Raw genomic sequence first — 24707 nt, forward strand, 5'->3', positions numbered from 1 at the left:
TGGGGTTTGCTGGGGTTGGGGTGGATCCTGATGGCCCCTGGCAGCAGTGAGCTTTGTGGACCTGCTGGATTTCTGGCAACACAGGCAGTTATGTGCATGCATTATTTGATGTAAGTTAAATGTGGGAGTTTTTGCAGAATCTGGATAGTTTTGATGGGGTCTGAAAGGTGCGTATGTTGTCCACAAAGCCCCGATCCCTGCGTTTTGGCAACCTCCCTTTGAGATCAGCTGGGAGGCTTCATGCAGAAAATCCAGCCCTTGACACATGAAAGCAACACCGGGTCAAAAAGGTCAGTATCCAGAGGCTTTTGTTTCAGCCCTGGTACCCTGGCGGTTAAAAAGCGGCTGGAACAAACGTGTTGTGTTCCGACTCGAGTCCGTTGCAAACACCTTTCAGTGAAGCGCATCCTGCTGGTTCCTGGTGCCAGAGGGAAGCCGGGCAGCCTCCCCGCGCAGAGCTGCCCTTGCAGGCACTGGGAGCGCTGTCCCTGCTGACCAGCCTCCTGCCAACCTTCAGACCTGGTGCCCCTCTGGCTCTATGAACAGAGCAGAGCAGTTCTGGAAATGAAGCAAGGAGCTTTCTGCGTATTTGCCTCCCTCCGCCGATGGTGGCAAGTTTTCTCAAAAAAAAAAAAAAAAAAAAAAAAAAAAAAAAGATACAGCAACTGGAGGAGGTAGAAAATGAGGCAATACATCGTGCCAGACACTTTCAAAAGCTTGACTGTTGCAGGGAAGGACACGTTCAGGTGTTTTCTTGCCAAAATATTGTGCACTGTATGCATTTTTTAATGCTGATTCTTTATTGATTCAATATATATCAATGTATTGGTTTCATTACTGGAGAAAATGCGAATAAGTAGATGATACTCTAAGTGCTGTATTAAGCAGCCAGACTGGAGGTAAACCTCAGTGTAGGATCCCTAAGTGCAATTTGTATTTAAAGTGCAAAACATATGAGTAGTTTCCAAGTTACCAGTGCAGAATTTGAATACAGGAATGTTTTCAACGGCAGCTGCAAAATTAAAAAAATAAGGGCTGTACCTCTGCTTCTGTCTCAGTTTTTCTGACAGGTTTTGCGAGGACAAAAGTTAGGGAAAATAACTGCCAAGCAGGTAGATAAGTCCACAGAAATGGCAGGATTTCACCTGCAGCCTTCGGAAACTGTAGAGCTTTGCTTTGGGTAGGTTTGGTGACCACCAGTGTGCTGATACTCACAGGCAGGTGTGGGCATTTCTTGCTGAATCTCAGCAAATGCTGCAGGATTGTGTAGCTTGTTGGAACAGTGGTAAATGAGTAGATGATGGCTGTGGATATTTATGAAAGAGATTCTTTAGAACAGGTGGAGCTGCTATGCACCTCACTCTCATCCTTTCTTGACATGTCTGGTTGAGCAAAGACAAAGAGACTCTCAGATTAAAGAAAAGAATAAAATGCGCCTCACTGACGTACCCTAGCAGAGTCGGGGAGTGCTGCTGAAGCTGGTTACAGGGCTGTCCCGAGGTATTTTCTACATCCAGTAAACTTGCTGGCTGTAATGGGAGCTGAATGTGTTTTGCCCTTGGCAGGACTGGGCTCATCTGGAGCGGGAGCAGTTAAGTGACAATTCGCTAGTAATGCTGCGACCGCCCTTTGCTGCTCTTTGGGGCACGTCTGCATCGCCTTGGTGATGCTGAGCACATCCTCAGCCCTGCAAGTCCAAGCGGACTGCTCTGTGCCAGTGGAATAAACCCAGAGTGACTCTGTTTATGTGGAGTTATCGCTGTTTTGCATGCAAAAACCCAAAGGCAGAAACTGTGCTGTTGTGTTTTCTTTGGCCTCAGCCAAGCAGCAGCACACAGCATCTTCTGCCTTTTGTAGATGTTTAATTAGAAAACAAATCAGCCTTCTGTAAGGAAAGAAGATTCCTCATGTATTTCCATTTTGCTTTCTTGCTGCTGCAGGTGATCCTGTTTAACAAAGGAGTCATCGATGCCCCCTTCAAGTTGGTCCCTCCAGCGACCGCTCTGGGCTCCTGCTTCTCCTTTCTCCCCCAGGAGGGCATCGTTTTACCAGATGGCCTCCAAGTCATCCAGATCTCCTTCAGTTCCACCGCCCTGGGGCAGTTCACAGAAGGATTCTGGTTCAGTGTGGATGGGTCCCCTGAGCCCATGACCTTGACCGTCAGGTGAGGAGGGTTACAGGAGCCTGGGGGGTGCCTCCACAGTAATTCCCACTGCAGACTCCTCTCCTCGAGATGGCATCTGCCTCCTTGCTTTCTGTCTTGCCTTTGTTCCAAGGATCCCTGTCCAGCCCTTATCTCTCATTCTCCAGCCCCACAACTCAAGCTGTTTGTTTCAAATGCTTTTGAGATGCCCACCCACCAGGGCAAGATGAGCCTCCCTCTTCAGGGGGGGTTGTGCACTGGATTTAGTTCTCCAGGGAGGGAAAAACTCCCAGTTCTTTTGAGTGGAGGTGAGCTGGCTGGTGGGACACGGGGCTGCAGAGGAAGGAACAGCGGTGGGAGTGCAGGTGGTTCCTCTCCTACCTTGTGCTCCTTCCTGCTCTGCGAGGACCCCGATCTCCCTTCAGAAGCACTATTGGAAGATGTGGCTGTTGCCATAAAGACTGCCCTCTTCCCCCGTTCTCTTGCAAGCTGTGCTGTTACCGGCTGTAGCGCACAGGGCTCTGGGCTGGCTGCTTGGCCGAGCCCTCTGGGCAGTCCTTCAGGTCTGACTTCCTTGAGCACAGCTCCTGTGTGCTCAGCAGAAACGGCAGTTATTTCCCCCCTCGCTGCAAGGCTCACCCTTGGCAGTTTCCCAGTGTGAGACCCAGGTGTGGCTGGTTTGGAGGCAGTTTTCTATCGTCTTTTGGCAAGTGCTATTACGGAAAGCATGTCTGCTCCCTTTGCTCCATCCAGAGTAGGATGCTGGGGCTCGGGAGGTTAAGTCTGATTACGTGAGGTCCTTGGAGAGGGAACCTCATTGTCAGAAGGGATTTGCTACCTAACTTGTTCTCAGGAACTGATTCAGCTCCAGGAATCGAGAATTAGCATGGGATTGAAACTCCTGAAAGTCAGATTTTGAGTGCTTTTTGATTGTGCGGTCAGAAGATGCCCAAACCATAGGTGATCACTCTTTACTTGGAAACAGACCTGATGAGGTCCTGAACGCTTGTTCTTTTGCTCTTTAGAAAGGGATGTTGGAACTGGGACACCACAGGTGAGTGCAGGTCCCTCCTGCGGGAGGCTGGGGTCTGTTCATGTGTACGAGAGACCCGGTGGCAGTCCTGTGAATAAAACTAGGAGGCACGGGTCACTGTGGTCCTTGATCTCTATTTGTTTTTTTCACCAAGAGGCAGAGATGGCATTGATTGTCATCAACCATGAAATTAATGAATGTTGTGCAGCTTCAAGTGCTGATTTCAGTGGATGTTGGTGAGTTTTGGAGTTTGGAACCTCTCTGAATTTAGGGATGGGCGAGCTGGTGTGGTGGCTTCAGGACACTCATGTTCGGTGGTGCAAATAGTCTTGCTCTTGGATGTGTCAGCCGGTGCACTGGTGACAAGTTGATACTTTCCTCCAAGATTCAGCCATCCACTGTGTAGAACTTGTGCTGCGTTTCTCAGTAGATGTCTGGGGCTCCTGTGGATTCGTGCCTCAAAATCCTGCACGCATAATGATAGTGTTGAATAAGGTCTGAGGAAGATGTCCATATAGCCCATGGAAAGGCCAGTTCCAGCAAAGAGATACCAAAGCAGGGAACCTGTGGCTGAGAGGGCTAGTTACAATGAACCTGCTTCTGCATGGACAGCTCTGCCCGTCACATGACAGATGGGGAAACTGAGGCACAGAGCCACCACTTGTTCAGGGTCCTTCACTGGGCCAGCAGCAACCTAGGGGTGTACCCTGCCTGCCCTGGTGCCCTGAGCCACCTCAGCAGCTGCCACCTGCTGACCACGTTGCTTTGGCTGCCTCCTGTGCACAGGGATGCTGTGCCGAGCGCAGGGGTGACGGGTTGATTTGAAGCCCACTGTGCTGCTGAGACCAGCTTCTATCCGTCCCGGTGGTAACGAAAGCCAAACGCTTTGCAGTCCTTTTTAACCAAGCCAGTTCCTCCTCTGCCTTTGTCCTTACAGGGGCTGTGTCATCGGACCGACTTTCCCTTTCAATGTACCCTCCCTCCACTTTGGCGACGTCTCCTTTGGTGAGTATGGCCTGGGCTTGGACCGCTGGTGGGGAGGTCTGTGCCTTGCTGAAATGAAGCGCTTTGGGAGCGTCTGTCGCTTGTGTTCCTCCACAGCAGTCTTCAGGGTGTTAGAACCAGTGCTGTCGCTTGCTCAGGTGGTATTTTCCTGCCGTGAGATCAAACAGGACCAAAGGAATAGAAAAACAGTATTTTTCTGGTGCCCTCAGAGCCTGCTCAGCCCCTACCTCCCAATCCTTGGCGGCAGAATGATGGTGAAAGCCCTTGTCCCAGAAGGGCCCAGGGGATGGGGCTGCAGGAGAAGGGAGTTGGAGCCACACGCTAGCCTGTGGCTGCTCAGGGTGAACGTTCCTGTTGCAAGGCGAGGACACCACTTACCCACTTGACCTTTAGTGTGAGCTGTTAATTTGTGCTGTGAGGGCTCCTCGTTATCACCTGCCCAGTAATAAGCCCAGGCAGTAGCTCGGCATTGGATTGGGCAGTGATGTCTCCAGAGATGTGGGCTCCTCCTCCTTCCCCAGCCGAAGCACTGCTCCACTGACGGAGCCGGTGGCTGAGCACCCAGAGCATCTCCACCGAAATGCAGATTCTGATTCTCCATCTCGAGTCTCAGAGAAAAGGCTTTGTACTGAGATGATCTAAAGTTTACATGTGGAATCAATTGTGGATTGATTGAAGGGCCATGATCATTCTGTGCCCAGGATGCCTCTGTGGTTTCATGCTGTTTGTGGACTTTCTAGGAAATCTCAATACTTTCCCTGAGCTGCTTGCCCCTCTCCCTGCATCACCACTCGGCCACTTCTCTGCTTCCTTTTGAATAAATAAACCCACAAGAAACACACCGGCAGAAATGCGGTTGTGTAATAGGAGATTCATCCTACTTAATCTGATTTCATTAACAAGGCCTTTTCAGCTGAAGGCAGCTATTGTATTTTTGCTTCTTGTCACTGTGCTGCTGGCTGTTGTCTGCATCTGGTGACTTCGGTCCCATTTGGGGCTGTGCAGTGGGTCAGTCGGTGCATGTCCTTTCTGTGCCCCACCCCCGCCTCCCTGCCGGAGTAATTGCTGGCGGTGGGCAATGGTCACTGCTGCTGGGCACAGAGAAACTATCTGCTGTGTCTGCAGGTGGTTTTCCTCCCTGTCTTTATTCAAATAGCACTTGGTAAGCAGGGCATGGGAGGTGTCTTCTGGCAGAGCTGGTGTCTGCTCCAGACCAAGCTGCAGGCTGGTGTCCTGCCTCTGCAGAACAGCCACCCCCTCACCCAGTGTGGTTGTATCACTGGTTTTCCATTGTGGAAAGCAAGTGTCAGAGCTGAAGTGATGTCAGGCTTTGTGGGCAGTAATCAAAGGCAGTGTGGATGTGATGTCCCCGTTTGTTAGGTAAGGTGAGACACAGTTCCTGCTCATTTCTAAGGGAGCATCAGGTTTGCCTGCAGTGAGGTGGGCTGAGTTGTCATGTGCTCAGTCTGGTTGCCCCAAAACAGGAGATGCCTTAAGGGTCCTGCCTAGAGAAACTGCATTAGAGTGCAATGCATCATGTTGTAGTGCCCAGTTTCATCCTTTCTTTTCCTTACATGACAATGCCCTACTTTCATATATTGAAAGCTGGGGGAATGTTCATGGAGTTAATGGGGGATTTTACAGGCTGAATTTTCAGAATAAATGCTCTGTCTGGGTGCACACTGATCAGTGAGAAAGAGTTGGGGCTGGTTTTGGGGCAGGTGAGAGGGCTCCTCACAGGTAGAGACAGCTCTTCAGCACCAACGGCACTGCCCATTGCCAAGGAAGCAAGCTGTGCCATCCATGGAAAAAGCAACTTCAGTCACAACTCATTCCTCCCTGAGTTTCTCCATTACCTCTCATTCACACTGAAAAGAGATAAACAACAAGCACCGGTCTGTCTTAACAGGAGAGTCACACCGGGAATCATGGGATAACCGGGGACTTAACTGATATTTGTCTCACCTTCCCAGGCTTTCCTCGCACCCTGCCGTGTCGCCTCACTAACACCTCCTTGGTTCCCATGACTTTCAACCTTCGCATCCCTGGTGATGGCTCAGGACAGCGCAGCGTCACCAGTTTTGCTCAGATATCAGACAACACTTGCCCGTCCTGGAGAAAGGGAGCCCAACATCACATCAAGCCAACTGAATTCACCATAATGCCCTGCAAGGGGACCATCCGCTCCCAAGGAGCCCTGGATATCCAGGTATGGCACGAGCCCGGCCAAACATGCTTCAACAGGTGGAGCTGAAGCTTCACTGGTGCGCAGGAGGGCTGTAGTGCTGCTGGCTTTGGGCATAACGCAAGTAAGAGATCGGTGTTCGTGTTAGGTTTTTGTGAGCTGGGGTACTCTGGGGCGGCACCGTTTTGTTTCCAAAGTTGTAAGCCAAGGATCATGTACCCTCCGGTCAAGCACAGAAGCCATGCGTGTGTGTCTGAGCTGCTTAGAGCTATTTGATTTAAAGTGGGCCAAGGAAGGATGGGGACAGAAGGTGACTGTTAAAAGGAAGATGTCATTGCATAAAGCAGTTTGCTATTCTTCCCGCTCTTATCTTTCCTCTCGTGTTGAGCAGAATGGTTGCATCCACTGCAGCGAGGACTGGAAAAGCTCCAGCAGCCGTGAGCTGCACAGCTGCTGCTGGGCCACGTTTTGCCCTCAGCTTCCCACTGTAAAGCTGGACTCATTCTGTGAAAGTCAACAGACTTCCTCTGGATTTGTGCTGTTGTAGTCGAGAGTAAAAATTGGTCCCAGTGGCAAGTAGAACATTAATTGTGCTTTAATTTAGCTTACATATGCCCTGGTATGCAAGGCGTACTTAATAAATCGGATATCGCCAGAAGAGTTTTGTTACTCGGAAAGACAGTGGTCTACACGTGGACCAGCAGAAGAAGTAAGGCAAAATATCGCTCCCTTTCCTGACCGTGGGTGAGAGCCAGAGGACACCACGCGTGGCTGATGGCTTCTGGCAGTGATTAAGTATTTGACGCTCTTCTCCTCTACCAGGTCACCCTGTGTTCCAGCACGGTGAGGCGATACGAGCTGGCGCTGGTGGTGGACGTGGGTGGTGTTGGCCAGGAGGTGTTGGCGCTGCCTCTCACAGCCAGGTACCGGCGCTTTCCTTGCAGCTGGCCACCTTTCCCCGCGTACCCATGCCCAGCGCGCTGCCCGGCGTGGGGTGTCCTGGCTTCAGCTCCAAATGAGAAATGTTGCCTCACGAGCTAGTTCTGCCCAGCTCGCTGTGAGCACAGCCGTGCTTTGAAAGCAGCCCATGTTGAGAGGCACCTCTGCTCAGTGCTCAGGGCCATGCCTCTCTCTTTTTTTAAATTTTATTTTATTTTTAAGGGAGCAGTGATTATATTCACTATTGGCCTGTTGTCTGGGACTTGAGGAGTAACGAATCTCCAAAGGGCTGCTCCTGCTTCTCCCTGCAAGCGGTGGGCTTCTGCTGGGTTGGCCCAAAATGCAGCATTTGTTTGGAAGGCGGCGAGCAGCCTGCTGAAAGCTGGGGTTTGGCTCAGTTAGTGCAGGCGTGTGCAAATGGGAAAGGGGCTTACGACAGGACTGGTGAGGGGAAACTAGTCCTTGGTGTGGCAGGTGAGCTCAGGTTTCTCTGGTTCTCTTGAGCATGAACGTTCCCAGACTTAAGCCAAAAGCTGCAGCCACGTTCAATGCCGTTGTGCCGCAGCGGGTGCCAGTTTAATGACGAGAGGGACGCAGTTCGCTGGCGCTGTTCCCTCTCCCCGGCAGAGTCACCCACTGGGTGCCTGGGCTGCAATTTTGTAAAACGAGTGGGAATGGGAAGAGTCAGCGTGTGGGCTGGTGGGTAGAGGACCCAGGCAGCTGCAGGAGCTGGGAGAGGCTGGTCACCCACTGCGAGAGGCAGGCGGTGCTGGTGCCCTCCATTGCGGGGGCAAGCGGCTGAGGTTTCAGGCAGGGCGAGAGCGGTACGGGAGAGGAGGGAGTTGCTTTTACTGAGATGCGGGAGTCTTGTTTTCCTTGAGCTTTGGGGAGCACTGGTCCCCAGCGGGAAGGCTCCCGCAGAGCTCGTGCCTTGCTGGGACTGTGGGAGGGTCCTTGCCGGCCTCCTGGGGCAAAGGAGGGGCAGAGCTTGATGAGAGAGCACTGGGGCAGGGCACTGGGCAGCCTCTGCCACGGGAGTCTGGGGCTGCCCCTCCTTTACAAGAGGCTGTTGAGTAAGAAGAAGTTAGAGGTGATTGATTGCCATAGAGGTAGGAAATGTCTATCTGGCAGAGACAAATGCGTTGTGTCTGTTTCATGCTGTTTGGGGAGTAAACAACTTCTACATTCTCTCAGTGTCTCTAATTCCCTTTGGTCATCTCTTCACCCAGATGTGTCGTTCCTCCGCTGCACGTGCTCAGCCCTGTTCTGAGATTTGGACGGTGCTGTCTGAAATTCTCTTACGAGTGGATGCTGACCCTTGTGAACGATAGCGATCTTCCAGGCTGCTGTGGAGTCCTTCCTCAGGTTTGGCATCGTGTTCGCCTCCTGCCCTCAAACGTCGTTATCGAGGGGTTTATTAGGAAAAAAGTGGGGTTTGGATAAGACCTTGCTGTTTTTTATTCAAACCTAAAGTTTTGGAGAGAACGGGAAGCTACCTGAATATGAACTTCAGAAGCGGTTTGAACTCTTCAGGAAGCAGTTTCGGTTCTAGTCTTTGGGGTGCTTTCATGCAGGAGAACTTTGAGGGTTGTGAAAAGCTGCTGCAAGGAGGCCACCAGCGCCGGAGTGGGTGTTTGTGAGTGCAGCAGCTTTTGGACCCTGCGAGGATGCTAATTAGGCCCATATAAATCTTGCACCTTGCGTTGCGCCTTTCTGCTTTCTCCTAGGGATTTTTAAAAAGGTGGGTGAATTGCCGTTGTGGTAGATGTTAAGGAGCTTGAAGTTTCCTCAGAGGTCACTCTGAAGTTGTCTTTGATTCTGTCCCTTATAGAGCACAAGGAAGATGCTGCTGTGTGGTACTCCAGCCCTGTGCCGTGTGGGATTATCCAGCCTCACAGCTCGGTGGAGATGCCGTTTACGCTGGAAGCCCAGGCGATAGGAAGGCAGGACACTATGGCTAGTGTCTCAGTGTTTGGGAATGAAAGATCCCCGCTGGTGAGTGCTAGGCGAGATGCGTGCCTTTGTGTGACTCATCTTGGTGGGCATAAAGTGTACAGAGGTTCTGCCAGGGAGAAGGAGAACGTCATAATATGTGGCTGGTGCGGACACGGAAAGAAGGGATTCATGGCATAAGTAGCAGCTAATGCCTAGAGAAGGGTGGTGTCCTCTTAGGTGGAAATCTAAGTGTCTGAGATGGTGTTTGATTATGGACGTGTGAGGCGGGATAACAAGCCCAGTCTGAAACCCAGAGCAATTCCTGGGTCTCTTGCTCTCCTGCGTTACGAGATGAGCAGGAACTGCTGCTTCATTAGGACTCTTGTTCAGGAGCGCACGGGGACATCGCTGAATACCACTAAAGCAAGAGCGGTGTAAGAGACCGTGCTGAAATGATGATTTCTGTAAAGCTGGATTTAAGCTTTCCTGAAAGTCAGGTCCATCCCGCCTGAGAAATATCCATCGTATCTCTTTGCCAAAAGCCCCAGCCAAAGACGCATGAGACTCCACACTGCTTGCATCTGGAGCACAGGGGGGTTTTTTCTTTTTTTTTTTTTTTTCCCTACCAAGCTTGAAAAGGGGTGAGGCAAAGCATTCCTGGACTAAAGGCTCCTACAAGACATTTGCATTCAGGCATATACAGCAGCAACAACAAAGTGTAGGCAAGAGAATGTTGTATGTGGTGTCCTGGCTTCCACTGGCTGAAATCGAGAACAAATATAGTTAATTAAACTTTAATTTAAAAGGATACTAACTTTTGAAGCAGCCGTTTTAAAATGTCTTGTCCTCTCTCTGAGCGCGGAAGGGGCTATCAGAGGATTCCCGAGAACCCGAAGCTTTCTGTAACAGAAAGGAAGGCTGACATTTTGAAAGCAATTGCAGGGATATAAACTTTTTATAAACAATTGAAATGATGATGCCAAATCCCCTGGATGCCACTGATCATCTCAACCCTGGCTGCTGGGGATGTGCATGTAAACCAGTCAACAGCAAGGCCAGGCAATGCAGGCTTTGCAGGGAAGTCTCACGTTTGACAAAACAGTTGCTTGCAAACAGAAGGCATGCTTCCCCGAAAGAGGAGGGTTTCTCCCCACTGGAATAACCAGTTGTTTAAATGTCAGCTGGATTTTGAACTACAGGTACCTTGAAAAGCTTTTACCCTTGGGCTAACAATTTATAAATTGAAAGTTGACCTTACCTTAATCTTTTCTATTTGGACGTGAACGTGTCAATGTTTTGCCCAAAGGGCGAGCATTTCAGCTGGAGAAGCATAGCTGTCCCTAAAGAAAGGACTAGATGCGTTGCATTTTCTATAGGTCTGTCTTCTGGTTGCAGTGCAGTTCCAGCAGTTCCCTGGTAGCTGACGCACCCAAAGCTTTCTGGGCTGGCAGAAGAGCTGGCTGTCTTGTTACGTGTCCTGCACTGGTGGCAGATCCTACCCGTACGGATGCAAGTCTGACCTTGGGAATGGCTGCGTGTTCCAATAGAACTTCAAAGCCCGTTCTTGCCTTAGGCTGCGGTGCCCAGTGTTGATGCCTGGTCTTTACCACCGTTACAGGCGGAATGTGGTACAGATCTTTCATCCAGGATGTGCAGAGTCCCTCCACAGCTCTGTTGTTGGGTATTTGGTTTGCAGGTGACCGCGTGACCGCTCCAGTTTGGCGTGTGGCATCTGCATGAAGGAGCTGGTAAATCCCAGCGCTGGCATTACTGGTGGCAAGGCAGCCTCGTGTGCCGCGGGCAGGGGGTTTGGCAGCTGGCTGCTGTCGGAATAAGCGGGCACTCAAGCACAGCTGTCCGCCAGGGTCAGATGCTCTTTGTTCCTAAGTGATCAAATGTGACATGACCTACCTATTGACAAAGCCAGCGGTGCTGGGGGGGGGCGGCTGTGTCTGTAGCTGTGGCAATATTGCCGATGGCAGAGCTGCCACCACTTGTTGCTGCCTTTCCCTGTGCCATGTTGCCTGTAACGCTGTTGAATGGCATTTTCCTTGTCCCTTTTAGAACCCTGTAGATGAAGGGGTTGGGGTTTTTGAAGCCCTCTCCTTGGTGGTGAGGATGCGTGGTGTTAGTACACAGTCTGACAGAAGGCAGCTCTCCCGGGCATCCTCCAGATGTTGTTCCGCTCATCTCCAAAGGGCTCTGCCCTGCCTTTGCTGCTGCTGTCCCGCTGTCACCGGGTAGCTGAGCTGGCTGGCGAGGCGCAGCTCTTCCCTGCAGCTCCTCCTTCCTGGGAGCTTTGGGCAGCATCGCCCAGACATGCATCATCGTGCATGGCTTCAGTTCCTTATTTTGGAGGCCCCAGCCTTGGTAGGTGAGGTTTTTGGCTCTTAGTTGCACGCAGCAGTGCCCTGTCAAGGGATGAGCATTTCTGGATGCTGCTGCTTCTGGCTGAGTTGGGCTGGTGATTCTGACAACTGTCAATACCACTTCCTTGAGCCAGACATCATTAAAGGTTTTACATCGTGGAGGCTGGTTTCTTTTTTGGTTAAATCGTACTCTGTGCCCTCCAGTGAATCATACGGCGTCTGGTCAGTGTTGGGAGTTTTATGCATCCAGACCCTGTTGAAGTGTTGAGGTGTTTGGAACCAGTGAAATCCACCGCAAGACTGGACAAGTACTCGTTGTTTTTAATGATGTGGGAAGGTGGTTTAGCAAAGGGATCTGTGTTCCTCCTCCAGTAGTCTGTGCCAGTTCTGCAAGGAGAAAGCTTTTGGGTCTGACTGTCAAGAGAAAAAATACCGCTTGAATGATGTAATTAATAATTAATGCCTGTTATTCATGTCATACCAGGAATACACATAAGCACACATCAGAGGCCGTAACTTGCACGATCTCTGCTCTGAAGAGCCTGCTTCGCTTCTGGCTTGTGCTGGTTTGCAGAGGTGCATTTTTGGGAATGTCAGAGAAGTAACTGTCCAAGTGTCGCTGTGCAGCAGCAGCGGTCAGGGAGGTTTGGGGCAAGGCTGAGCGGCAGAAGGAGCGGGAGCAGGCACAAGGCAGAGAAAGGAGAGCTAACTGTGGAGGAGGTCTGGAAAGGAAAGCGTGGGACCCAGGGTTTCTCTGTCCCCTGAGAACGGGAGCTTGAGGCTTTCGGATGGGATCGCTCCCGAGCCTGCACTTGCCCCAGGCCTTCTGTTTCAGCCTTGCAACACTGAAAACTTCCAACAGCCGTACTTATCGCCCAGTCGAGGAGGACACTTAGAGCTGTCACATATTTTTTAACTTCCCCTGCTTTTCCTTTTTCTTTTCTACCTGCTTCCTGGAGCAGAATATCTGTTTAGTGAGCGTTGGAGAAGGACGGGTTGTCTACGTGCATCTGAGTGAGATCAATTCCGGCAGTATTGAAGTTCTACAAGATGCGTCCAAAACTCTCCACCTCTCCAATCAGGCTGTCATCCCTGCATCCTTCTGTGTAGAGATGGTAAGTATCTGTGGGGCTATTTCCCAATGAAAATTGACTGGTCTGTAGCAGCCTGTGGCCTGATTTTTACATGCAACGTTTCCGTATTGCTGTCACAGAGAGAAAGCAAGATATTCCGTCCCAACGCAGCGAGAGGAGCCTGGCTCTGGGGGCAGTTTTAGCTGGGGCACCCCTCAGTAAAATAGACAGCTTGCATAGACGTTTGTGCAGAAAGGAGTCTGGATCATCTTTACAAGTTTTCCCTCTGTTTTTTGGACGGTATTTAACGGAGAGTCGTGTCTTTGGAGCTCTGGGATCAAGAGCCCCTGTGGCCCTTTGCTCCTGGAAGGGCATGGATTTCCCGACGCTTTCCCCATTAGGTCTGCGTTTGCTTTGTGTCAGACTGCTGTTTGTGACAGAGTCTGGGGTGTGAAGTTTGTCCTCAACCTGCCTGTGGTGAGGTGAGTTTCACACCTGCTGGGGGCCCAACCAGCTGTGGTGTTGCACAAAAATATAACGGTAGGGGTTGTGTAGCTACAGAGTGTGTGGGCTCCATCACGTTGCAGAGCATCTCCGGAGGCCAGCCGCAGGGAAAGGCCGTTGAACTGATGGAGGCTGCAGCTGACAAGCTGCATGGCAGGAGGAGGTTGGGTCGCTGCCCTGGCAGGGGGGGCAGGGCTGGTGCAGCCAGGGAGGGCTCCCGTGCGGAGGCTGGGTGGGATGTGCCGCTCACTGGAGGTGGGATCTGTGAGGGGCTTAAAAACAGGGTTGGGAGGAGGTTTGTTCTGCTCCACGCTAGGTGGGTGGGATTTGTAGAGCTGGTTCACCCAGGCCTGGCTCTGTGGGCTTGGCTGGGTCTGCGGGTAAAGCATCAGGCAGCGTGCGAGAGGCCAGGCTCAGCCTCCTGGGCCAAGCAGGAGGGGGACGAATTTCCTCCTTGCGGCTTTTCCAGCTGTTTGGGGGACAAAGGTAACCTCCAAGTGGGGGAGGGATTCCCAGGGCAGCTTTCTTTGAATCCACCATGAAAACCCGCTTGCCATCTGTGGCGAGAGCAAGCCACCGGGGATGGCTGGTACTGGTGTTGAAATGATGGGTTTGCATGCCTGTCGCAGGCAGTGACCCGCAGAGCTGTTCGGGTCCTGCTGCCCCGGTGCAATGCCTTCCCTCCTCCCCGGGCAGCTCGCGGTGTCGCCGGGGGGCTTGCAGGGTACATCTGCCCCTCCGTTGCCTCAGGGCCCTAACCCATGGGACTGGGCAATAAAGCCTGTCGTGCTTCACCGCCATCCCTGCCAATCCTGGGGCTGATCGATCACTAGAGCAGTAATACGAGGCGGCTCAGGGACGGTTTCTTTCCCTGCAATAAAGACGGGCTCTGCTTGAGCAGTGGCTTGGACCAGATGATCTCCAGAGGTCTCGCCAGCCCCAGCTGCTCTGTTACTCTGTGTGTGTGTGATGCTCCCCTCTGCTGACTCCACGGGGCTGAGTTCCCCCATGGTGAGCATCTCTGCTTTTCAGGGCAGCTGCTGCTCTCATGGAGACATGCCAGGAGGCAGGTCCTGGGAACCTGCTCCATCAGCCGCTTCACCAAGGGCTCTTCAGACAGACTCCGGGCACGGTGCTGCTGAGGCTGCCTGATGGGAGCAGCGCGGGCGTGGGCAGGATGTGCCCGAGCTGCGCCCTGGCCCTCAGCAGCTGCCTGCTCTGCTGCTCTTTTGCTGCCCCAGTTGAAGTTTTGCCCTTGGCTGCCTTATGCTGCCTGGCAGCTCCTTGATGGGAAGCAGAGGGGACTGAATAATTGTGGAGATAAAGCCTGAGATGCAGTCGGGTGTCAGGGTGACGTGCACGTGTCCATCTGAGAGCGGAGCAGGCTGGGCTGTGCCTTAGCCCTGCTGATGGGTGACACGGGCATCCTTCATTCCCCCGTGTCCCTGAACCCAAGCCTTGTGTCCTCTAAAGCGCCAAAGCCGCTGCTCTGATTCCTGCTTGGAGGTTGCTGCAGGGTGGTGAGCCGTCATTTCCCTGTCTCCCATTTGTTGGCCAATCTGCAAACGGTGGCTGTGAGGCTCAGAGATCATGGTCTCCACTTGAAAGAGCCAGTTATTGACTGAAATTTTCACAGGAGCATTGCATCGGAAATGTTACGCAGACTGACGGGCAGCTTGACAAACTGAAGGAGGTTAATTTAAGGGGCAGCAACAGGGCAAACGAAAGGCTGGTGTCTTGTTTGAAACAGAAAAGGAAAATGCTGTAATGCAGGTGGCCGTGCTGCCACCCCGATGGTACTCTTAACCGTCGAGCGTACATTGCTCTTCCTGTTAAGGCAAGCTTGCTGCTCGCTTGTGGGAGACAAGATCCCCTGAGCAAGCCAGCATGATTTGTGGTGAGCTTCACTTTGGGATAGTGACTTCAGGAATTACTTGCAGTACCCCTCAGGCACCAGCTTCCCTGTACCCCTCTCCTCTCTGCTGGGTGAGTTGTGTCTGTTCTGTTCTCAGTTGCAGGGAGCAGCAGGGAGGCATCTCTGCCACCCAATGAAGATAAATAAAACCCCGCCAAATCTGTGCATTGAGATGGGGCTTTTTGGGTTGGAAGAGGGGTGTAGGGACTGCATACCTGCGTCCTCGGTTGGCTTATCCCTGCTTGCCAGGGTGTCTGCAGATCTGCGACCCTTGGGACCAGTGTGTCGTCCTGTGCTCACCCAGCAAATCCTGTGTCTGTCGGGTGTGCTTTTCCCTGTCAGATTGCTTTCCCAGCTGCCAGGCAGCCCAGCCTGTTAGGGAATCCTCTGGATCCAGCAAGGGGAGGATTTGTGTCTGTCTTGGGTAAAAAAAGACTGGAGGAATGGGTCAACATGATGGAGCTGTTGCAGCTTAGCGGGGGGCTGATGTAACCTGCTGACAAAAGTGGCTGTTTCTCCTCCTTCCTCCACTGTCATCTTCTTTTCCTGCCTCCCTAAGTGCCTGATTTTTGCCATATTGACAAGTGCCAAAGGCTTGTTATGGACTGATGGAAGTGTTTGCTCTCCCTGCAGAAAGGAAAAAGCATCATTCTTAGATCATTTCCTACTTGTTCTTTGTCATGCTGTCTTCTCAGGGATCTTTTGTGTGGCTGCTAAGGCTGACATCTCTTGGCATCACAGAAGGCAGCTGCATGTCACGTCTCTGTGATCAGGAAAGAAAAGATAGGCCTAGGGTGTAAGTTTTCTTAGTCAGTGGCAGCTTTTCTCTGCGTGCATAACCCCCGTGCTGGGTCTGTTATGTGCTGCCACAGGGCGCAAATGGTTTCCCAGCGCCTTGTAACGAGGGAGGAGGCAGAAGACCTTCCTTGGGATTTCCTCTTCTCATGACAGTCGTAATGCGGGGTCCTGTCTCCTTCAGCCTGGTCCCTGACCTCCCTGATCCAGAGCCCTGTGCTCCAGGTGAAGCTCGCTGCTGCCTGGTTTCCAGCAGCGGTCGTACAGCCAGCTGCGTCGTCTTCAGGAGGGTGCCTGGTGGCTCAATGCAGATCCCCTTCGGCGTTCCCAGGGATGCGCTGCTGTCACATTCAACTGGAGCTGACCTTGCAGAAGAGACCAAGTTTTGTGTGTTTTTTAAAAAAAGAAAAAAAGACGTAACTATTTGTCTTGTCACTGGGATTCACTGCAGATAACTGATTTTTCAGGCAATGTATAAAGGCTCTTGGTCAGGTGTGGTGTAAGCAAGGGCAGAACACGCAGTTCCCATTCCCATACTGGCTTGTCCCCTCTAGCACACAATTTTTTTCATTTACTAATTTAATTGTTTATTACCTCAAGCTTTTGGCGACACTGCCTTTATCAACGAAACGGCCATATGGAGAGACAGCAAAACATGGAGGAGATAAACTTAAAAACAGTGCCGATGAGGGGATGCTGCTTTAGTGATTCTGTTCCTTGTTCTGGCTGACAGGTGATTCTGTTGCTCTCTGAGCAAACCGTGCAGGCTGCGGGCAGTGAAGGCTTTGAAGAGCATGTCAGCATTGGCTGCAGTTCTCCCCAGCTGCTCTCACTGAAGTCGGAGCAGGTGGTTTTTAAATCTACTGCAAATTACGACCCCCCCACCCCACCCCACCCCACCTCGCACCCCCAAAACAGCTGAATAATTAGCCAGCGGGTCAGCGTTTGCTCCTAGTGAGACAGAGACAGACTTCAAATGGTATCTGCAGTGCTATTTAGAAATTAGGGTTAAATTAACCTTCCAGGGTACGGGCAGCGCTAGCCCTGCATATGTGGCCTCTTCCAAGGTGAGCAGAACTTTTGAAGATGCGTAGGCTTAACTCTTTCCAGAGCTGTCCCACCAGAGCCTCATGGTGCTCCAACAGCTGACCTTTAGAATTAAACCCTTGGTTTGGGTTTAAAGGCTGTGCTGCTTACACAGCAGTACCAGTTGGCTGATTTCCACCCAGTTTGGTTTTGCCAGAGCTGTAGGGAGCTTGTCATGTCGTGGCTGTTCTGGAATGTGGTACAGTGAAAGGAGAGACTGAAATGGCAAATTTTTCCCCTCGGGGCAGTCAAATGCTGGCAGAGGTTGTCCAAGGAGGTTGTGCAGTCTCTGTCCTTGGAGATCTTCAAAGGCCAAGGGCACACAGTTCTCTGCGACCTGCTCGAGGTGAGCGTGCTGGAGCAGAGGGCTTGGCCCAGAGGACCTCCACGGGTCCCTTCCAACCCCCTCTCCCGTGTGGCTCTGTGCTTTGCTTTTCCTCCTAAAGCCCCTCAACTCAGCCCCGATGCCCGCTGGAAAGGGTGCTGGGGCAAGGGACGATCCCAATCTCCTCCCCGAGGGTCCACCCCAGCACAAGAGCTCCCCACTCCACAAGACCCTATGGCAGACACAGTCAGGAGAGGGAAATAAATCTTTTATTGTCAACAGCAGCTGCAGGGGCCCAGGAGTCACAGCTGTTCAGCCGGTGAAAATCAGTCAGCACCTGCAACGACAGAGTCAGAAAGCTCTGATAAACCCCCAGAGGCAGGAAGAGGCAGGATTTGGTTCCCCTCTCTTTGGAGGACGCTGTTTCCGAGGAATTCCTCGTGGCCCAGAAGGGACAGCTCTTGCTGGCCTCCACTCGAGGCCGGCTCCGGTGCCTTCTCCCCAGGGGTGATGTCCCTAGGGAGCTGTGCGTGCGCAGGGATGCTGACAGTGCCTCTGTGCCGCGCAGCAGGGCTCGACGGGGAGCCCCTGGGGAGCTGCCGTGGCGCTCATCCCAAACCCTGCTCAGCACCAGCCCTCGCCGTCCCTTGCCAGCCAGCTGGGCTGACTTAGGGCCGTGTTCAGAGCTGGGAAAGATGGGCAGCAGCGCGTGGTATGCACCTGGCCTTCCTGACGTGCTGCAGCTTCCTGCGTTTTCTCAGGTTTGGGTCAGAGAAATCATTTCCTCTCTTCTCCTTTTTATTTGTGCTTGGCTGTCCCTCTCCTCTGCCCAGGCTTCTTTTCTCTTCCTTTTCCTTGACTTTTCCTTCTCCTGGTGGGAGCCTGCAAACCTTTCCATCCCACAGCGTGATGAGATGGGGAAAGCCCCAAGCCCCTGCAGTGAGCTCTCAGGTCAGGCAAGGGGAGCTCTTCCTACCTGGTTTCCTGGGGCAGGCTGGTCCGTTGTGGCAGGCGTGCCAGGGACTCTGCCGTGCCCTCGGGGGTGCCTGGAGGCAAATCTGGAGGTGCCTAAACCAGAAATTTGGGAGGTAACGGGTGGCAAGTGACGGCCTGGGGTAGTGAGGGCCTGACTGCCAAATTGCTGTATGAGCTCTACAGAGGAGATGCTGGTTTGCATCGTGCACATTATGCACAGTCCAGCCAACGCAGCCTAGACTTGATGAAGCTGCGACGGAGTAGGATTTGAGCAAAAGCCCTCTCAAGGTGGCAGCTACTCCTTTCTGTCCTTCTGTGGGTGTTTTGTAGGTATGTTTTGTTTGATGAAGCAGATCATACTTAATGAAGTGCATTCCAGAAACAGCCTTTCCAGTTTTCCTTAACACGCACCACTCTGGGGGGAGAGGAGGAGCCCCAAAGGCACAAGAGAGCGGCTGCCAGGAGGAGGCCCAGCAGCTGCTTGGCCTCCTGGGAAATTACTGTCCCACTTGAGACATGTTGCCCCAGTGTCTGTGGAGCTGCCGTACCTCTGCCGCTTTGGGCCCTGCCCCTGTGTCTCCCCCAGCTCCTCTGTCGATGTCCAGCAGAGAGGCGGCTGCATCCAGAAAGGCTTTTGCTGGACGCTGGGTCTCTGCTGTGCCTGCAGGGCCACTTTGCTCTTCGCACCGCAGCTCTGGAAAGCAAAAGCACGTGCAGCAGCGTGACTTCTTGGAAGTCAAGAACACCTAAGCAAAGCCCAGCCGAGCCCTACACCACTTGTCTCCTCAGTGTTGAGGTTTCTGGCATCCCAAGCCCCAGTGTCTGTGACAAGCCTCAGCCCCTCCTCCTACCTGTGCACCTGTCCATGGGTGCTGGCACCTCCTCGGCTGATGGAGGGGAGAGGCCGGCCACCTCCTCCCCAAAGATGTCCCCGCAGTTTTCAATGAGGAACTCCACCAGCACGTTCACCTGCAGACGTCAAAGCCTTGGCCTCAAGCCAGGTGCCTGCAGACATGTCAAGCAGCCTTTCCCGCTGCTGACCCTTCGTCTGCACAGGTGGTTGCGGCTGGGGAGTTGCTCTTCCAGGCACCCAGCCCACCAGCACTGGCCCAAGGGAGGAGGCAGCCAGGGACCTCTCAAGAGTCAAGCTCCGATGGGCCGGGAAGGCAGCACTGGCTGCTGGGTAGGGCGTACCTTCTCGGTCACTGCCAGCATGGCCTGCAGCGGGAGCAGGTCCTCGTTGGGTGGGCTCAGCAGGTTGGGCCCGACGCAGATGGCCAGGTTGCTGCAGCTCATTCTGCTGGTGGCTGCGTTGTGGCCGATGTGCTGCAGGAGGGCCATCAGCCGCTTCAGGAGGAGGAGGTTGGCCACAGGCAACTTGTTGGCCACCCTGAGGGAAGAGGAAGACAAGGCTGATGAAGCAGAGGGTGCCCACAGCCGTCCCTGCAGCTGGCCCCAGGCGGGTGGGAGCCAGCGGCCGTGTTGCACAGCTTTGCAGCTGCCCGAAAAGACAGCTTTCTGAGGAGCCCGTGCCTTTGCAGGCAGGTCCCAGAACTCTGCCGGTCCCTGCTCACCAGGCAGGCTGCTGCCCACACTTACGCTTTCAGCTCCTCCACCTTGGCCTGCTTGCTGGCCCTCTCCATGGCTGCCATCCAGTCCTCGTAGAGGTCGATGATGAGGAGCTTGGTGGGGATGCTTCGCAGGAAGTCCTGCAATGCCAAGGGCTGCAGGTGAGCCTTTGAACGCTGCAGGCCAGCCAGGAGCTCCTCCAGCTGCAGGTCAGAAGCGCTCACCTTCAAGATGACGGCCAGCAGCAGCGCAGGCTGACTTCCCATGTCAATGTCCTTGCCGCGGTCCAGGGCCTCGCATAGCTGCCGAAGTTCTGTGCTGCCGGCAGCTCTGCGGAATATCCCCTCCGTCGTCGGTCCTCGCTGGCGCAGGACAGCCAGCAGCTCCTGCAGGAGAGGCAGGAGGCCACTTGCTTGGCTGAAGAACCAAGCGGTGGCAAGGACCAGAGCTCTGCCCCAGACGTGGTTGCCTAAGCGCCACAAAGGGTCTGGGACCAGAAGCAGGTTCTGGGGGTGCAGAGTCCAGTGCCCTGTCCCCGCAGCTGCTGGGGACACGCAGGCCCTCTCCAGAGCAGCCGGAGGGAGGGCTGGGGACCCCGTCTGTCCAGGCTGGCTTACCTGGATGGGCCAGGGCAGCGTGTTGTCCTCCCCACAGAGGGCTGCCAGTGGCTGCCCAAAGAGCGCCCTGCGGCAGCTGGAGCCCACCTGCCCTGGCGCCTGGGCAGCGGCCGGGGTGCGCCGCAGGGCGAAGGGCCAGGGCAGCCCCATCCTCCTGCTGCTGGTGCTGCTCCTGCTGCTGCTCCCTCCTGCTGCAAAGGAAAACAGAGTAAGACACCACCAATGGAGACCCCAGGCCAGCGGTCCCAGCGCCTGCCCTGCCCTGCGCTGCCCCGCCTGCAGCACGGTGCTGTGTGGTGCGGCAGGATGGGCAGGGAGGCAGCAGCTGGAACCGTGGCTGTGGCTCGGAGGTGTTGACTTAGAGGCTCTTGAGAGCCATCGTGCCACGGGGTCAGCCTGTGCCAGCCTTCGCCCTGCCCTCCTGCAAGCTGCGGGCTGCAGCAGAGTCTCCGTGTCCCCGCAGAAGCACATCCAGCAGCCGCGGCCCAGCAGTTGTCCTTGTCCGTCCAGGTGACATCCTTCCGTGGGCTGCCCAACCTGCATGGTGACACTCGGGACAAGTGAGCACAGCGTTGCAGGAGGTTGCCTTGCTTTCCCAAACTCACCTGGTGCGGGGCAAAGTCCTCCTGCGTTTGCAGATGGGGCCGTCGCAGGCCCTTGCTTGGGATGAGCCTGCAAGAACCAAGAATCAGGCTGTGCTTGCAGAGCAGCCCCGCAGCAGAAAGGGCCACCAGCAGCCTGAGCGCGGCAGAGCTGGGACCCTCTGCCCTCCCGGGCTCTCTTCCCCATGTGGCAGGGTTCCTCCCAGTGTCACCAGTCAGAACGTGCTGGCGTGCTGCTGGCTTCCCAAAACTCTCTGCTCCTTGAGTGGCACCGTCAGACCCTCTGTCCCTCCCGCACAAGGTCACCCCAGTCACTGCGCATCGCGGCGCAGCCAGAGGCAGGTGCAAGGCAGCCATTCTCACCTCTGCCTGTGCCTCCATCAGCCTCTCCAGGCTCCTGGCATGCAGTGTCCTCCACTGGGCAGGAGACAAGGAGGGGAAGAAGGTGAGCAGCCATGGCTCTGCTGCTCGGCTGCAGGAGCAGTGCTCGGGGACAGGGCTCAGAGCAGAGAGACACTCACGGCGTGGCGGCGGCTCAGCTCCTTCTCCAGGAGCTTGATGGATGTCAGATGGGTGACGCGGGCTCCCTTGCGTCCTTCTGGTGTCCTGTGCACCGGGAAGGGAGAGGGAGAGAGCTGGGTGAGCCCCAAGCCGTCTCTTGTCTCTTGTCAGGCAGCTGTGCCCGAGAGCTGCTCGCAGCCACGGGGGCACCCTCCCCAGCTGGGGGCTGTGTTCCCCCGTCCGTCCAGCTTCTCCTGGAGCATCCCCCCGGCTTACCCCAGCAGCGTGGCAACCCACAGCTCCTTCAGTGCCTGGGATCTGCAGGTAGAGAGGAGAGAGAGCGTCAGGCCCTGCTGCCCCCAGCCCTGGGCAAAGGTGGGTGCCTGCACAGCCCTGCCCCGTGGGGCAGGACAGAGGCGCTGTCCAAGCCCTGGGTCGCTCTGTCCTGCCTGAGCGGCTGCATTTGACCTTCCCTTCTGGGGACCAAAAGGTGACCAGGGGATGCAGGATGGGGAAACATCCCCCGTCCCTCCCTCCCTGCCACCGAGATGCCTGCTCCCTGCCCAGGCTCTGCACGCAAGGCAGAGGCCAGTATTCACGGGATGGCGCGGGCACGGCTGGGAAGCTCTCCTGCCCGACCACGACTCACCCAAAAGTGGCGATGCAGAAGCCGGTGGGCCAGGCGAGGATGACAGAGGTGCTGTCCTCATCGGTGCCTTGCTCCTCCTCCTCCTGTCCATCCTGCCCCGCAGCCTCCTTCCCGCTGCTGAGCACCCACAGCTGGTCCAGGGCCAGGCAGAGCTGTGGGCGCAGGCTGGTGCCATGTCTGCAGAGAGCAGAGGCGGGCACTGAGCTGGAGGGGGGCTCCTTGGGCTGGGTCCCCACGCGCAGAGCCCTGTCCCCCACCTGCCCTTGGGACGGACATTGGTGCCTCCAGCACCGAGGGGCCGGGGCCTGGGGCTGGTGCCAGGGTGTCCCTGGGCCGGGGCTGGGGGCAAGGACCTAGGCTCTGAGGGTCTTACCGCAACTTGGTGACCACCAGTTCCTCGTGGAGGAGGAGCAGGCGCCTCTCGCTCCTCTTGCGGCCCCGGGTCAGCCGCACGTCCGCGCTCAGCACCGGCTCGGCGTCGCTGAGAGCCTCCCTGCAGAGCAGAGCGCGGCGGGCATGAGCAACGCCAGTGCTGCGTGGCCCAGCTGTGCCCGCGTGTCCCCGAGCCCAGGGGGAGCCCACCTGGAGCCGCAGCAGCAGCAGGCCTGGCCCATCCTGCCCGGGAGAGGAGGGCCCTGGCCGTGCACCGAGGAGGGGGCCCAGCCGGCGACGGGGAGGCTGGGGAGCGGGGTGCTGGTGCTGTGGCAGCGCTCCTGGGCCAGAGGCTGCCTCCTGCCAGTGCCGCTGCGTGCCAGCACAGCTCTGCCCTGCTGCCTGCGGTGGCTGTGGGCTCCCCGTGACCAACGGTCTGAGCCCAACGGAAAGTGGGCGGAGCCTGGGGGGGCGGGGCCGGGGCCCTCTCCAGTATGGCCGGGCCTGCCCCGCCCGGGGGAGCCCCGAGCAGGACAGGGCAGGGGGCGAGGGCCACCTCCCTGCGCCTGTGGCCAGCGCTTTGACCTGGGGTTTTGACAGGGTCCTGGTCGATAAAAGAAGCTGTTTTTCCTAGAGATGGCCGTTGTGGCCTGAGGCAGACTCCTCTTGGTGGAGGCCGGCCTAGCGGTCGGAAGGCCTCTGGCACACAGGCCGTGCCAGGCCTCAGGCCCCAAGGCGCTGGAACTGGAGCAGGCCCACCGGGAGGAAAAACTTCCATTTTTACCAAAAGGCGGGGGGACTAGCAGCAGTCAAGAGCCGCTCGTGTCCTGCCAGGCGCCACAGGTAAATGAAATGTGTGGTGAGCTTCGGCAGGAATTGTGGTGCCCCTGGAGCACCACCCTTGCTTGGGAAGGCTTTATCCCACCTGGGTGTTAAGGCTTCACCCTTGGCAATCAGGGCTGGATGAGCGCCAACAGGAGCCCCTGCCCTGTTAGCCATGACCTTCACCCAGCCGGTGGCCAACACGGCCAGGGGCGAGTTTGTGGGGTAGGCCATGACCATGGCAAAGAAGGGACCCGTAGTCAGCTTTTGATGGCCCGTGTCTCGTTTCACTGTTGACCCTAAGCAATGCCTTGCTTCAAATAGAAGCGATTCAGAGAGTTACACACGTGCCCGTTTCAGGAAAAATGCAGGAAATCAGAGGCATCTAGCAAATTCCTCTTCTGGCTGTTGTACACTGCAGCAAGAAGCAGCGTGGGTCCAGTGGCTAATGCTGGAAGGGGAATTCAGCACTTCTGGGAAAGGGAGAGAAAGGCACTCTTGTGGGCCAGGCTGGGATTGGAGAGCCTGGGTGGGTGTCTGGGGTCCCAGCTTTCCCGCAGTGCTGACTGTGGTGCCTGCTGCTTGTTCTTCCCTGCAATGCCGGTTGCATACGCCTGCTGGGGCTGTGCTTGGGAAGGGCACCGGGGGTGAGCAAGCCCATGGGAGAGGCCTGGGAAGAAGCTCTTCTCCAGAGATCTACTGGGTGACAAGGGAAGGTGCCCGTTGGTCCAATGTATGAGAGCCTGCAGGGCTCCCATCAGGGTCCCTTGACCTACCCATCCTCCAGCCAGCAATCCAGGTGCTGGGGGGTCCCATGTACGTCTCCTGAGGTACCCTTTAGCCCCGGTGAAGGTGTCATGCCTCAGTGTGTGCTTGCAGGGTATGTTTCCTTCCTGCTGACAAGGGCGGAATTGCAGTTAAATGCCCCTGGGCGATCCCGAGCCAAGCAAACTTTTTTCTATGGGTCACACTGCTTTGCAGTCCATGTGTGTGGTTCAGCTCCTGCATGGGAGCTGAGGACACGAGGTGACCTAGCTTGGAAGCTGGCCACTCTTGCTCCAGGCAACTCCAGTTGCTTGCGTTTTCCTTCAGCTTCCCCAGCCTGATGATCTCCACTGTCACCTCCTCCCTGTCCTACAAGAAGTATCCCTATCCCAGCCATTAGGACAGTGGCACAGCACTCAGAATCCAGATCACTGGTAGAGAAGAAGGACAGAGGAAAAGAGAAGATCTCCTTTGAACGAAATCCTTGTTTGTCCCCCTTTAGCTACCAGTGGATGAAAAATAGGGGGA

At 55.0% G+C, this 24707-nt stretch overlaps 1 protein-coding gene across 1 annotated transcript; it reads left to right on the top strand.

The window, feature by feature from the left end:
• Positions 1-322: 322 nt before the first annotated feature.
• LOC308062029 (hydrocephalus-inducing protein homolog) lies at positions 323-13509 on the top strand. The gene is made up of 5 exons (XM_080382876.1): positions 323-2164; positions 4114-4181; positions 6155-6390; positions 7189-7289; positions 8535-13509. Exons 1-5 carry the CDS (start codon positions 1908-1910, stop codon positions 8746-8748), a joined length of 876 nt encoding a protein of 291 aa, XP_080239002.1. The 5' UTR covers positions 323-1907; the 3' UTR covers positions 8749-13509.
• Positions 13510-24707: the final 11198 nt, after the last annotated feature.

Source organism: Falco punctatus (assembly GCF_963210335.1).
Source record: "Falco punctatus genome assembly, chromosome: 4".
NCBI classification, from domain to species: Eukaryota; Metazoa; Chordata; class Aves; order Falconiformes; family Falconidae; genus Falco; species Falco punctatus.